The sequence below is a fragment of the Copadichromis virginalis genome, linkage group LG23, assembly GCF_057382275.1.
Source record: "Copadichromis virginalis isolate Kocher_CV1m ecotype Utaka linkage group LG23, C_Virginalis_male_GT1.1, whole genome shotgun sequence".
In the NCBI taxonomy this organism is placed as follows: Eukaryota; Metazoa; Chordata; class Actinopteri; order Cichliformes; family Cichlidae; genus Copadichromis; species Copadichromis virginalis.
The window spans coordinates 6,321,038-6,337,317 of record NC_140639.1 but is presented as its reverse complement, the minus strand read 5'-3'; the positions used below and the strand labels follow the sequence as shown (position 1 = coordinate 6,337,317).

Genomic DNA, 16,280 nt, shown 5'->3' with positions numbered 1-16,280 from the left:
CAAATACAGACCTGATGAACAAACAACACAAAAGAAAACCCCCTAAATATAATCTAATCTGAGTTACATCTACAGCTGTCATATTAGCTTTCCTCATAAAGCCGGTTAGGGTTATGAAACTCTCAAAACCTTAACGATTCTTATTTTGCACATCACCATGAATTCAATCAAGCTTGAAAAGAAAACAAGGGCTAATTTAATTTATTCTACAAAAATGGCTAATTTGTATGCCAGCTGATTATTGCTTAGCGCCACATTATGATGAGACTTCTCGGTTTTCTGCATCTTGTAAAACCATGTAACATTATGTGCTTTGCTGTTGCAGTGTTGTTATATTAAGACAACCAAAATGATACAGAGGAATCACAGAAAACTGCGGCAGTCTGGTGGGTGCTAACCCAGACATGTCCAACCTCAGAACCATGCTAATCGAGTTGTTAAGCAGAGCGTAACAGAGGCAGCAGTGTTTGTCCCCCGGCAGGCCTATACCCAGGGCTACTCCATCTACTGCTCCTAACACTGGGCCCTGCCAAGCAGAGATAAGGTTTGAATTCCAACTGCTCTGATGGTAATCTGGCTCCTTCCACAGCTCACAGCCTTACAATCATATAACTGCTAATCCTGCCTCACACTTTCTCCTTTGCACTCTTTGTATCTGTTGCGCAATAAAACAAATATCTGTGTGTGTGTGTTTTTTTGTGGCCAAATTACACATTTTATTTTATTTTCATGGAATAGGTGGGAAAAAAAACTGTGTTTGTACAACAGCGAAACATGTGAAAGTCCATGCACATGCTTTTTCACATCATCTGTCCACCATCCTGTTTTTTGCTTTTCACATGTTCCTCTTTCACTTCAGCTTCTTCTCTGCTGTGAATTGTGAAGCCAGTATTATATCCTCTCTTTACAGTAAAGTTGAAACCCTCAACACATGCAGTCATCCATTTGACCAAATGCCTGCAACAATGACTCCCAATTACCTTACTGCAAGAAGCTTTGTATGGAAGCTACCGGCACATATGAACACGAACACTGAACATCATGTATCCACAGCAGTAAATTGTACTTGAGTATCTGGATAATAACAGTTATCTGTCTGTTGATGATTAATGTAGGCACATGGCAGTGAAAAACAACCTCAAAGAGCCTTTCCAGCACACGAGATGCCTGCAGAGCAGTAGAAGTTGGTGTTTGTGGTTGAAGATGGTGGTTATCAGCTCTAAGAATCAGAACTGGAAAAATACACTTCTAAACATAACCGCCCACCAGCAGCTTAGCTTCTTTATTTCCCTAATCTGCTAAAGTTGATGCATTTATTGCATGACGAGTAACCTTAAACAGTTTCACACAATCGCCAGCCCTTACAAAAAAATCCCAGTGAGTCCATAATCGTAAGATGTGAAAACAAAATTTAGGCTAGAATAAATATTAGCCAACATATTACGGTAAGGAGAAGTATTTATCTGTCCTTCACACACACACACACACACTGCAGTTGCCATGACAGAAGGAAGGAACAGCCGTTTCTAATATAATGACCACACTGTCAATAATTAGCCCTGATGATAAACTCATGCAGTGTCATACAGAGGACTCTAGCAGCCCTGTCTTTTACTTAGCTTTATAAGCACATCAGTTTACAAATATTTCTCTTCCTTTTAAATGAAAACGCCCTTTTGGAATACTAAGGATTATCAGACACAAACCCTTCTCAAACACATCATTAAAATAATATTTTAAAGGATGCTGCCAGTATTTCCAGTCATGACATCGTAAACCGTTTTTACACAAGGTGTCTATTTTTATTTGTTTATTTTCCTTTTTAGTTTTGAATTCCTGAATTTTAGTTTTGAATTGAGTTCCTCTGTTTTGTTGTTGTTTTCATTACTAAGTCTAATGTTATCCAAGGACAGCCACATACCTCCCGTGACACACAGGGTGTTGTCAGCTGTCTCTTTTCACTGGTGTTTTCTTTGGCATGCGGGAAGTGCTGACAACAGTTGATATCCCGACAATAGTGCAATAAAAAGGAAAAATATTATTACCGATTTCAAGCTAGTAAAAGCAGTAATTTATTGAAAAAATTAATCATCTGCATTTAGTAATGTAATACTACCACAGCTTTACCCCGCTACCAAAACACAACCTTAACGTAAGAGCTACTGTATACTGTCCCAGGCCACGTCCTGCTAAACTCAATAACCTCTCAATACAAGGCCACGCTGAAGCCTCAGCCAGGCCAGGCCCAGGGCTTTCCCCTCCTACACACTGCCAGCTTGGCTAAATTTTCCAAGGCCAGGAAACAAGTCACCCTGGCCTCCCACTTACCCTACACACCCACACATGTACACAAACACACATGCACACCTCAAATAACCTCACGAACACAACCTACATTTCTGTCATCTCCTGCTTATTCACTATCCCAAGCTCTAAATGTCCATCCCCCTTGTTTCTCATCCCCGGCAACTTTGTCTCTCTGCCCCTTTGGGCATCTCTTCAATGTTTAGTTTTGTTTTCCAGCAAAAACTCAGCTGCAAGAAGATTGTCTGTGTAATCCAACACATGACTGATTGATATGGATGTAGCTCAAGCTCAACTGTCTCTGGATTAAGCACAGCCCCTTTTCAGCCCTGTCTTAATATCCTACAGAATGCTTTAAGATCATGAAAATACTGGTGTACCAATATTAGTAACAGTAGTAGTGGGAGGGTTAGACGTGTGAGAGTCACACCACACTCTGGAGACTGATAGTTGTAAAAGCTAATAAAATGCCAAGTTCTTGGTAATGTCAGTAGTGTAAAATGACTGTGTAAGCCAGCATGACCCTGTCAACAAGCCAAGTAGGTGTACTGAAATCTTATCTGTCAGATTGTGTGGTCTGTTTATGTGGATGCAGTGATGGGATAGAGTTTTCATATAATCCACAGCACCCCTATGATCAGCTGACTGGAACAACCCGAGACTGATCTCACTGGGGTCAGCTGTTGACCTTATCCATGCAGTCAACAGAACCTGACTGATGATGTTTGTGTGCCTTCTTAAGATGTGGGTCTGGGGCCAGTAACTGAAAAGCCACTACTGGTGTCTCTCATTCTCTGTGGATTATGTTATGCCAAACTGTCTGCATGTCAGACGGCCCTGACATATCTACCGGACTGTGACTTTAATAGCACGGCTGTAAGCTTTTCCTTTTCCTTGACCCCATACAGCTTAAGGCTGGTGCTGACCTTAAAAAAAAATCAAGTTCTTTGATTAACTTGCTGTTGAAAAAGGGCTTCTTTGATTTTTAGCATTAAATGAATTTGTGGACAGAAGGTTCTGTCTTTTGACATGCAGACATAAATCAGCTTAACCAGAAACAGAGCTTTGATCAAGGAGCCAATTTGTCAAAAAGCCACTTTATTTCTGTACACATGGAAAGTTTTACATCTGTTCTGGTCTATAAGACCCTTTAGTCACACAACCTCCCAACCAAAGAAAATATATTCAAACACTTTTAAATGTCAGCCACTGTCAACAAAATGCATTCAAGTTCAGCAGCTTCGCAGCTCACAAAGAGCTCTCCTCAGGATCCTCCCTAAGTGGAAGTCGACCTTTGACCACATTTCATTAATCAGTGCTAATAAAGAAAACCTAACCCAGTGGACTTTCTCTGACAGAACTTAGTACATTTTCTATTTTAGGGTGAAAAGTCTGATTAGTAATCAGCTATTTCTGTTCTATATTCCTTTTTAAAGGTTAAAGGTCAGGGCGATTGTTTCCTTGTTTAGCCAGCAGACAGTCTGGTCTAATCTGCACCAGACTAACCTATGCTAATCAAAGGGGTATATTCAGTCCAAATACCTCCTGACAGGCAGGCCTTCATGTTGTGCAAAGTCTGACTCAAGAAAGCCAGCTTGTTACTTACAACCCTAGTGTTTTCATGTGTTCTGGAAAATAAAAGGATGCCGTGTCTAGTGTCCCCAGCTGGACGGTTCTTCTGCCTGTAGGGGAGCCTAAGGTTCACACGGAGCTGGGTACTAGAAACTAAAAGGGGTAAATTTTAGCAAAACCAGTTGATCTAAAAAACTAATTACTTTCCTAGCAATAAAATCAAGTAAAGGCAAAGTAGTTAAAGATAAGAATGAGAAGACAGGAAGTCATCTACAGAGGGTGAGCTGACACAAAGCAAATTGTAGTCAAAGAAAAAAAAAATAGGGAAAAGGGGGTGGGGTCAATAGTATTTACAGAGGCTACTCTTCTCAGTACATTTTCTAAACATCTTTCTACAATTCTTCTGTAGATTAAAGCCATCTAAGAGTCCACTAACTCTTTGTCTAAGACGGACTCTATAATGTTGAGATCAGGGATCTATGGGGGGCACAATATGCTGCAGGGACTCCTTATTATTCAGGTCACTGAAGACAGATCGTCATGATCGCGGCTACATGCTTGGGCTTGCTGTCATGCTGCAGCACGAATATGAGACCAGCGAGCTACATTGTTGATTGTAAGGGTTCATAGATAAGAAATGAAACGTTTGTACAACACTATGCAACTCAAAGCAAGACAAGATTCTGAACATGTTTGTGAGACAAAAAAAACAAAAACCGGTGAAAAAACGCACATTAAAGTGACTCACTCAGAATCACACTGTGTGTCTGTTTTTGTGTTCTATGTGGGCCTGCGTGCTCAGAGCTGAGAAAAGTGGATGTAAGGGGAGTGTTGACGCAAGATGACAGAAATTTCAACACAGCATACCACGAAGCACTTGCAACAGAGGTAAATCCTCTGATTTGAAACAGTCGCATTCAAAATAGAGAGGATTTAAAATTGTTTTAAAACTTGTTATAGGGGAATAATCTATACTAGATGCATATGGTAAGTTACTGCTTTAAAAGGTAAAATATTATTGGTATTATAAAGTATAGCCTAAGCTAATATTCAAAGCATAGTCTAGGAAAAGTTTTTCTCTTAAGAAGAAAGGAAGTCTGCAGATGTATGAAATCAAAAATGTAAATAACCTTCCTCTCATCTTGTACATGACACACACCCACACTTTGACACCTTTTGTCAGTTGAGTACCTTGTGCACAATGAGCCTGTAAGGTACGGACTTTGATTTTGTTCCCGATCAAGGAACACCTGCAACACTTTTTCTCCTGGCTATCCAACGAAATCAGAACTTTCTATAAAACAATATGTCCAATATGTCACTTTCACACTTAACACATCTGCTAAGGGACACAGAAACCCTTAGCAATTTTCATCCTACATGAAGCCAAAACAATTAAAAACTTATGGTGCTGTTCAAATGCCTTTATTTATTTAAAAGAAACTGACCCAGCACTTCTATATCAACCGTATTCTAACAATATTCCAGAGCATGTAAAAAGAGTATCTCAGCCATCGCCTAACCATCTCTGATTTACTTACTGTTAGTTCAGACAATAACAGCCAACAGACAAGATCAAGGGTAGACAGGTCCACAATGCCAAGAAACCGAATCCTTTCTATGATATAACAGTGCTGCTATAATACAATAACCTGATAATAAATCCTAAACTAGCCTCGTAATAAGCATGCCCCAGTGGGGCATTTTACAAAAAGTTAAAAGAGTTTCCAAATATGTTTGAAACAAGTTTCTCACATTAAGTTTAATAACATAGTATTTTATTCAAGTTTGTACCAGAGGACTTTTAATTATGCCTTGCTCTAACAGGCAAACGGTCCGGGAAATGCAAAAGCTCTTGAATGGAACGAATGATCACAAAACAGTTATACATGTTCATTAGTCTATTCTATTTAATTGTGTTTCATAAAAAAAATACTATTACCGGTAACTTCATTTTGGCGACACAGTTTTAGGACTCTAAAAAATAATGTGCTGAGTTTTCTCATTTTAGTATTACTACGCTGACAGTCATGTTGTTCTAACGGCTGTCTTCCTTTCCGTATGCTGTCGTAGTTTTTCAATCTTGTATCCTGTGTCGTAGTAGAAACATTACTAGCCAGAAATAATTAGCTTGAATGTCCCCTGGTTAAGTTGTCTGTTCACCTAGCACCACTCTAAAATACTGCGATTACAACTGGCAGTGAAATGTGATATTTTTTTGATATAATGCTGCTTTCAATCAAACCCATTTATGCACTGCTACATACAAAAAGACAGCATGCATGTGAAGCGAGGCACCAACCTGCAGCCTAAGAAAACTGCACATTTTGCAACCAACCTTTGTCTTCTTTTATCAGTGACCCAGTACCCCCCTCCCCACACACACACACACACACACACACACACACACACACACACACACACACACTCCCCGAAGCACTCACTTAATCTCACCATCATTGTTTATTCACTTCCCGTCAAGTACACGCCTGGGGTCACACTTGAGGTTGAACGTAATACCAGGAAACTGACAACATGTGCCCACCGAGAGGCTTCCCTGCACCTTAAATGACAGGTTCACAGTCTTGCAATGTAACAGTAATTAGTACCTTAAATAAGAAACAAGCTCTAGAACAAGAGGTTCTAGGTTTGGATAAACTTTTACTACAGATTTCTCCATGCGTTCAAGTTTGAATTTGATCAAACAGGTGGCCACACTTTAGTATGCTAAACTCTGACTCTCTAAATGGTCACTGTGTATTGGAGGGAAGGCCACAGCAAATAATGTGCAGATGTGCAGCTGACTTTTGTGTTAGAAAGATGATTAAATACTGTGTGCCTAAGATTTTTTCATGCACTGATAATATCCATGCATGATGTTTTTTTCTCTTTTTTAATATGATTAAAATGTGTAAATTCCTTGGAACTCATGACTGGACCCTTTTTCAATTTTTGCTGAAAGAAGAAATGCTGACATGGGATTAGCCAACTGACTTCATCAGAAATTTACTGGTAATGGGCTCAGCAAGCCTTTCCCCAAATCAAGTCATTAAATTTGCCACATTTTCACTGACACCGTGCAGTCTAATGAATCATAATTCAAAAAATAATGATGGTCTATTTACAATCCAGCACAACAATGGCCAAATTTAATAGTCATCCACAAAACCGGCAAGACTGCCATTTAGCCTGACAAGATATCAGGTTCTAGCACTTAGTGGTAGACAGCGTGGAGTGTGGCACATAATAATTTGTCAGAGTTTGTGGCCGTGTGCAGCAGATGATTGGCTGGCAGACTGGTCTGTCGGCAAAAAATATTCATAAACTGATCTAAAAACTAACAGACCATCTTTCATAATCATTTACTCTAAGACAGTTAAATAGGGAAGCAAAAAGCTTAAAGATATAATGAACAAAGATGAGGTAACCTTCTTTCTTTCAATAGAATTAATCATATTCGTGCTCTACACCAATTTCAGTCTTGGTGTAGGGCATAATCAGAGACATATCTCAATCTTGTTCAGGAAACAAGCATTTGTAAGCGCTACTACAAACTAATTTAAGAAGTTTTTAAAATACATCTTAATATAGTACGAATTTGTCAGCTGTCAGAAGTGTCTCAATACAGTTACTTTACAAACAGATCAAATCCAAAGAAGGCCAAGCCCATATAAAAAACCCTATACTACAATAAAAGAAACAACATAGGCCTGTCTCCTTCAGCGCTGTGTTTAAAGGAAGCGTTTATAAAATTAATTCAAGGAAGTTGAAATTAAAAATACAACGATGGCTGGGTAATGAACTGTTATCAAGTTCCATGACAGGGACAATAAAAACTCTTCACAATAACAGCCTACAGTTAGTCACGAGGCTTTTCTATTCATAGTATTCAAGGGCTGATCGTGACATTAGAAAATAAAAACGGCGAGTGCTTAAATCAACACTCTTCATTCAACTTAAAATATATGACAACAAGATGCAAACAGTACCTTTGGTAGCGGTTTTCCCAGCTGAGCATAAAATTTAGTCCAGAACTGCATGAGAGACATGGATCCAACAGCTGCAGTTTGGGGGAGTAAAATACACACACACATACGCTCCTGCTTCACCTTGAATCCCTGAACTGGACAGTCTCTTCCATGTGTTGATCAAAGTGTTGGTAATCACTTTACAGCTGGTGCGCTCCCACCCAGCACAGGACTCTCACTAGCCCCTTCACAGTTCCTCTATGGTTCAGAGCACACATCTGCCTCTACCACAGATCTGCTGTGGGCAATGAGCTCACACCTACAACCTCTCACAAACAGAGATACAAGCAACTCTAAAACATACTTCCTGCTTCACCAGGACTGTCAGGTATTTGCATAAGGGGTTTAGTCATAGTGATTGTGGACTAGTTCCTCTGAGCTCAAAAAGGTGGTTGGAGAGCGAGTGAGAACAGAGGAGGAGGGGAGGGGAGAGGTGGGGAGAAGAGGGAGGGAGGAGGGGAGGAGCTTTCAGGAAATGATGCTTTTGTTGGTAAGTGACTAGAGTTACTGGCAGTAGGGCCCATTTTACTGTACATGGTGTAACTCAACCGCATTTGTAGTGTAAACAGTATTGCGCTCTGGACCTGGCCTCTCCTCACACACTGCTGCTTACTGCTATGTTTAATGGGACTCGGCCACTATTTAATCATTATTATATTTAGAGGCCAAATCCCTGCCTGGCTTGCTGTCTTACTTCATACTCTTTTTTTGTGACTCTTTATCTAGAAAGATTCATTTTTAGGCCAGTCACTATTCTTTTAATAAATGCTGATTAATATAAGGTAAATATTAATACACACAAAAGCTAACAAAGGCAGATGCAACAAGTTGTCAAATAAGCTTTCTGGGAAGGGTGTGTCAGGTATGACAGGACACCTTTTTTCAGATATAACAGCACAGAATAGGATATAGTTTTCGATCAAGAGAGCTTCTTCTACAACCATTAAAGAGATTTTATGAAAAAAAGAAAAAACAGCCGAGATTGTTAAAAGTGCGTGTTTTCAATCTCACGGGGTCTTTCAAAGATTAGCCTATCTGCACACCTATTCATAAAAAGTTATTACTGCTTACTGGAACTATGGGTGTGATTGTAAAATGCAAACAACAAAAAAAAACAACAATATTCTGGGAATCTGACTGCTTATCAAAGGCAGCAACGTGCCAGTTTTTCTAAAACAAGAGCAATGTTAACTGTCCAACTGTCCATCATAAAGGAAAACATTGTGGTATTTAAAAAGAGAAATAATGTGATTTATGTGAAACACGGGGGGCCTATTTGTACACCCAGCTTCCAGGAATACATGATATCAAGCATGGAGAGGTACTGTAATGTCCATCTTCACTGAATTGAAGGGGAGTCAGGCTCTCAGAGACAGAGTGGCGCCTGTCCATGGTGTCATCATTGTATGACTGGGAATCCTCTGAATAATTTGTGTATGTATGTGAGTCTGGGTGTGTGCGTGTGTTTCGTTTCACATGGAAGGCCACTGGGGAGAAATTAATCATTGATGTACTTCTTTCGAACTCCTAAACACACCTTGCTGCTTCACAACCAAAAGAAGTACCACTTTATTTGAAAGGGAAGTACACCATCATAAACGTGGAATCTTTTCAAACGTTTATCACTGCTGTCATCAAGTGTCACTCAGTTAAAAATGTCATTTTTATGACAACTTGACATTAACTAATAGTTTGGGTTATATAACTACAGTTTCCAAATTGTACTCTTGCAGTCGGGATCAAGTACATAGTCATGAAACAGTTATATTACTGTTGTGGCAATATCAAGCCAATATCAAAGCCTTCTATGTATCACAGCTTAATGATGTAATGTTAACCCATAAAGCTAAACAGTTTACATACCCTATAAACATATCATGCTCATAAAAGGTTTACAAGAAGCTATGTCTTCTTGGTGAATGTCAACTTTGCATTTAAATGACTTGTATGAACAAGTGCCGTTTAATAACATAATCCAAAAATATGTCGATAGTCACCTGTAAGTCTTATGCTGACCCTTTCAAATACACAAATGAATGCATTCCTGACTTTACATACAAAACATCAGGATATAGTCTTATTGTCATATGCGCACAGCTGCTTTCAGTGATCTACAAAAGCTAAGTGGCAATGTGAAGCTACCTGAAATGGGGCTAACTGAGACCACAAACAAGCAAAGCTGGTTTGATTTCCAAATCTGATTTTGATTCTAGCCCTCAATGACTTTGAATCATTTGAATCCTTTGTCACATTTGATGACCCTTATCAAACAGGACCAACAATTGTATTTTTCCATTCACTGTGATGATATCATCTCTAACTTGCAAGGTAGACACGGGTGCAAGTCAAAACCTGACTATTGCAATAATTATTTTTTGTTAAGAAATACTCAGTTCCTAAACAAATGAGAGTAGAAGTTAAACTATCCGAACCTAATATTAAGGCACACAGTCCTCACGGAAAACAGTGCACCTATTAACAACCCTTTAAATTAACACCTTTGACCTCCTCCTTCGGAAACTAGGCCAGTCAAATGACTGTGCTGGAGTGTCTTATAAGGAAGTAACCGAGAAATACCAACTGATTTATATCATGACAGGTTTGCCACAGAAAAAAAGAAAGTCAAGACAAACCAGTTCGTCCTCTTACCGCACACCATATTCCAACCCCCCCCCCCTCCAAGAAAAACAACAAAAACACCCTGAGAACTTTCAAATTCACCAAATTCACCAAATATTTTAAAACAAATGAAAATAATTCTATTAGCTGGGTATTTCTGTATGCATTGCAAACACTTTTTAATTTACAAAATGAGAGTCTTAAATGCAACAGAGAGGTTTAAACTACACCTGTGTGCAAAAATATGAGCTTAGTTATGATCTAGTTCATGGTCTGCAGAGTTGCACAGGTTAAAAAAAAGCATGCCTTTCAGGAACCAAGGGGCCTTAACATTTTTTCAGCTGGGTCTTAGACTAAACAGGATCTTTCTCTTTGCTTTTCTCTTTTCTTTGCCTGCCCATATAGATATTTTGATGTTATCACATTTCAACCTCATATCTAGTGTGTTTATATCACCTTAGACAAAGACAATGATCTTTCTACAGGTAATTGCCAACAGCTGGCTAAAGACTTACTCACGTTTGGAATTTTGAGTGTGACTTATTTAGCAATAAGAAATTTTCAGTTCTACAAAAAGCAAAACTAAGAAGACTCAATGCAAATGCACACTTCCTAGAAATGTACTTGGCAGTATTATGAGTGTAAACGTGAGAGCAATTACACGGAGAGACAGAACAAGAGTATGTAGTAAGAGACTAAGACCAGGAGTGTGCCTAAATGTGCTCCAATGTGTGTACATGTGCACATACAGTAGGTATACTGTATATATAGAGGATATAGTATGTATGATAGTATGGTCTGCTTCTGACGTGATGTGCACTCCTTGAGGTTAGCCAGAGTGGTTAGTTTTGTCTTTATTGTCTTCCAGTAAATCTTGTTGTCATTGTGACTTTTGTCACATAGACTCACGTGTTTAAGGTCCACAGATTACAAAACTTGGGCTTGGTAGGTATGCATGTATCACTGTGACAAAGGGTATAGCTTTCTTTCAAAACGCAGTTGCGTTTTTGTCAAAGTAGCAGCTCTCTTTTTTTTCTAATTACAGTGAGCAGAGTCAGCAGAATGGAAATATGTTGCTAGTTTGAATCTACTAAAGAAAAATGGCATTAAAATTCTTGAGGTTAATAAAAACCAGTAAATACAAGTTAGCCTCAATATGGTTTTTCCACTGTTTATCACAGTTTTACTGTGTCCAAGCTGACTGTTTTGGTAATGCCTTAGTTTATAGCTTCTTGGTGGTACTATAACTCCCAGAAAAGGTATTTTATGCCAACTGTTATTTCTGGGGGAAGTTTCCAGCGAAAGACAGCACATATTGGCAAAGCTTCAGTTCATATAACGTGTAGGTAATTTTATTCAGCCATTGTTTAAATCTCTCACATTTAATATGTCCTAATTACTTATGATGTGCATTGTGTGCATTGGTTATGATGTTTCAACAACCTTATCCTGATCACAATACAGTGGCCACATGTCCATTTTATTTATTAGTAACTTCGAGAAAAGTCATATAAAAATAATATTAACGGGAATATAAACAGGAAGTCTACTGATTCTAACACAAATAATCAACTGTTTTCAGAATTACAGCAATCCAGAGTTACACTTCCTGGTCATATGCTGGTTAGCTGCATAAACAAACTGTAACATTGTGGGAAGACAGCAAACCAAAAGAGATTTTCCTAATGACCCTACAGCTGTAACTGAAACAAAGAAATTGCTGAGGTAAACACGGCAGTCACTTGACAAAACCAAACGATCCCATCAAAAACTCTGCCTAGTCAAATATGCCTAAATGTTTTCTGTATTGTCATGAATCAACAGTGGGGGGGAAAAAACAAGAAATTCTGCTTTCTGATTGTGGATGGACACAGGAAAAACATGGCAGGATCACCACGGAATGGGGGAATGAAATGGAGGATGAAGTGAGCTGAGTGTGAGTTGGCAGATTAGTCATGATGACCCCATGACTTACATTTTCTCCCCCATGCCTCACATGGCAGGGAGTGTCTAAAACCAGAAAGAAGAGCTGAGAAAGCACAATATAAGCACAAAAGATCTCGCTGCCGCAAACAGGCACAAGCAAGCATTTTAACATCACATATTTTTGACACCACGAAAACAAATCTCCACTACTTACTGCTTGTGAAAAGAGGTAATCTAAACTAAATCTCACAACAACTGTTTTCTAATTATGTACCTACAGATAATTAGACATCTGTGTCATACACTCAGGAGCCCTGTATGATTACTTTACAGAAGAAAGCTCAATCCAGACAGGCTAAAACATGCATTTGGAAAACTAGGGAAACCCCACATGAATCACACAATCCATGTAAGCACTACAATACACGCGCATGACACGTAACTTTCTTTTGTATAATATATGACATGTGTAGCTTTTGATTTTAAACCCCTCCCACCAGTCTTACAAACCAATAAAACCTTGCCTTTTTTTTTTCTTTTTTTTTTAAAGAGAGAATTATTAGACTCATTCAAACATCTGGAGCCAAACATGAAGTGAAACTCTTGCGTGTAGATTCTGTGTCTGCTTGTGCTTCATTTGAAACTGCTAGTAATGATGGACTACAAATGATGTGTCTGGAAACTGGATATCAACAACAAAAAACTCTGAATTATCCTTGCAGCTTTGGCATAACGTACCTATAATGTGCACGTTCATTAAATGTATTTAAGATCTTTTAGTTCTTCTGGTTGATGCAAAACATCTGAGCAAAAACTATATGAGAACTTGTTATTAGAATTTTTTTATTCTATGATTTCTTTATCATAGAATGTAAATGCATGCTTTTATCTACAGACAATACATTGTTCACTGGCCAGGCTATGCTGTCAATTTGCTACGGCAAGGAGCTGTTCCAGCATCTCTTCTGACTAAAGATAGATTTGTCCAATTAATTATAGTCATGTCCAGAAGTGTATTTCATGCACCAGGATTGAAAAACATTATTATTTTTTACAATCTGCATTTTCTACATTTTTATTAGAACTACTGTTTAAAGAGTTGCCTCGTAGGAACATAATGAGGAAATATGTTATAGAAAAAATGCATATGCAAAGCAAGGATCCCTTATCTTGAGCCACCACTGTGGCTGCTTTGGCTTTATGCTGGACTAAGGAAAGCCCGGACAGCTACGCCTTCTCTAGTTAGTGGCTCTCTTCTTTAAAACTCATCATCATAGCATATTGTGTTTTAATGTGGTTCCATAATGACACTCATAAACTCAAAATGGATTCAGATTAGAAATTCACTGGTCTGTGCAATTACAATGGCTCCTGTTCATACAATACTAGCTATAAAGTACTGGCTGAATGGACACAAAAGTACTTAGAAATAAAAAATGCAAATGATGCAAAGTAATGGGTATGGGTAGAAGTCTGTGTCTTCAATGCCCCTGTTTAAGTATTTCCCATTTTTGAATGAATGTCCAAGTTAAGCATAGTCTCACAGGCACTGAAATAATTCACAGTAGCTGAAAAAACTTCCAGGACTTTCTAAGATGCTTAATATTTGTAAAATGATTTGAAGCATGACTAAAACGCCGACTTCTAAAGGCATAAAACCATAGAAGAGAGGATCACACAATTATAGCTTCCTATTAATGACATGCCTTGACAGGAATTGGGCAGGTGCTGCTGCAGTCGTCTAGACAACATCAGGCTTTAATAAGGTTTCTCTACGGTAAATTAAGGCTCAACTTAATACACATGAAAGGCAAGATGAAAGGGGTGAGTGGGAGGTATTATCCTTCCCTATGATGAGCAAGTAAATGAGAGTGGTAGACAAAACAAATAAACGAAAAAACTCAAAACAAAACTGCAAGACAAATACATCTTTCTGTATTTATAAGACTATCTTCATCCCGATTCTTGAAGCCATTCCAATATCATCACAAATCCAGCAAATGAGGGAACATCTTTTGGAAAAAATGTCCACCCTTTCTTCAGTAGATTTCCAAAGACTTGTGAAATAAAAACTGTTCCGGTGAGACCATCTGTAGGTCAGCATGTACAAGTGCTAAATAAAAACCAACCTGGGTAAACTCTCCATTCCTAGAGAAGTTGAGGCCGGGAAAGTCCATGTCAGAGATTCCCGGGTATATATCCACTGGCATATCTGGAATGTTGGTGAAAGCTCTGCCGTTTAAGTGGTACTGCCTAGAAAGAAAGACAAAGTTTAGTCTGTTTAACTGTTACACATAGCTTTTTCAAATAATAACAAGGTTTATACTCATTCAGCTACAAACACCTTAAAGCTGCCAAAGTTCACAGGCTTTTATACCTGTACAGTAAGTAGCAGACATGTGAAGCTGACATTTAAGTAGTACACCAAAGTACTCCAAGACAAGCGTGCCGGGTGCTGTTTGTTATTTAGTATTGTCTAACTAAAAGTTAATGGTCTAAAGTTATAATACTGTGTTACAAAACATTTTTTTAAAATTCCACACACGCCTAACAGGTGAAGGCGGAACACTTTCAGTTTGTTCCCTTATGGCATTTTCAAGCCCAATCTAGTCTCTTGTAACTCTTGAAATCTTTGTCTTAGTAAATAAATAATAACAAAAAACAGGCACCAGGGATTAAAAGAAACAAGCTAAACATGTATCTCAGGACAGACAGGCAGAGATAGACAAGATTAGAAAAACCCAGAGGGTAAGCGAGAGCTATCAACAGAAAGTCTAAGTACAGAGAATAAGAGCAGCTCCTACCCGTTTCAAAGATCCATTTCTCCCGAATAACAACCTTCACTTTGTCTACTGTGCTAATATCTGAAACTGTCCAATAGAACTCCTGCGATATTTTCAGTTTCTTCCTGAGTACAAGTCATCATAACGCAACAAGCTTACTTGTCTATGAGTGGTAAAAGCACAGTCAAAATGAAAGCAAAACTAAACCCTTGTAAAGGTGGAACTATAAAAGGACCATCCCATATTCGTCTCACCCAATCATGTTCCAGGGCTCAGAACTGAAGGATTGGAAACGTCCAAATCTATTCAAAGGATTAGATCAGCAGGCCTGATTGATTTAAGGTCAAAATACATCAAGGGGATGAAAGGGCAGTCCTAATCCAGTGTAAGGAAACCAAACTATGGAAACATGGTTCCTCTGATTTCAATCAGAATCAGAATCAAAATACTTTATTGATCCCTGGGGGAATTATTTTTTTGTTACAGTGCTCCATTATAAACAAACATTAACAAGACAGACAATACGCTAACTAAGAATAGTACAATATATACATATATATATATATATACATAAAGTCACTTATTAATAAATAGCTGAAAATTGTTCATTTATTAATGAACAACAAAATGACATGTTGCCAAATATTCAATATTTGAGATTGTACGTGGTCACACATTCAGTATTTGCTGAGAATATGTTATCTTTATCTTGGTTATTGTTTTATATAACCAATTCTCTCACTTGGTTACTTATGCAGCCATCGATTTTTCGTTTGAATTTTTGCGGATGAAAGGGGCGTCTGGCTGATAAGTAGTAGGGGTGGGGGAAAAAATCGATACTGTGTAGTATCGTGATATTTTGTTCGCTAATAATGTATCGATACAGGGACAGCAGAAATCGATATTTTGTTACAAAAGGGTTTTTGTGCTCTGACTTCAGAGCATGTTGATCCTTTTTCTGAGAAAGAATCCTGACATTCCTTCACTGTCCAAATGTGTTTAACGTTTTTTGGCAGCAATAAACATGACAGTTTACTTATTTTAATTT

At 38.4% G+C, this 16,280-nt stretch overlaps 1 protein-coding gene across 7 annotated transcripts in view; it reads right to left on the bottom strand.

Annotated features, from left to right (window-relative positions):
* Nucleotides 1–16,280, bottom strand: part of sbno2b (strawberry notch homolog 2b) — a 63,522-nt gene that overhangs the window by 21,542 nt on the left and 25,700 nt on the right. For 5 of the 7 annotated variants that reach the window (XM_085449284.1, XM_085449283.1, XM_085449287.1 and 2 more), the window contains exon 4: nt 14,579–14,702. In XM_085449284.1, coding sequence (XP_085305410.1) covers nt 14,579–14,702 — 124 coding nt within the window. Of the gene's footprint in view, nt 1–7,865; nt 8,315–14,578; nt 14,703–15,253; nt 15,722–16,280 lie in introns of those variants that run through there. The other 2 variants (XM_085449290.1, XM_085449289.1) reach the window with 2 other exon arrangements.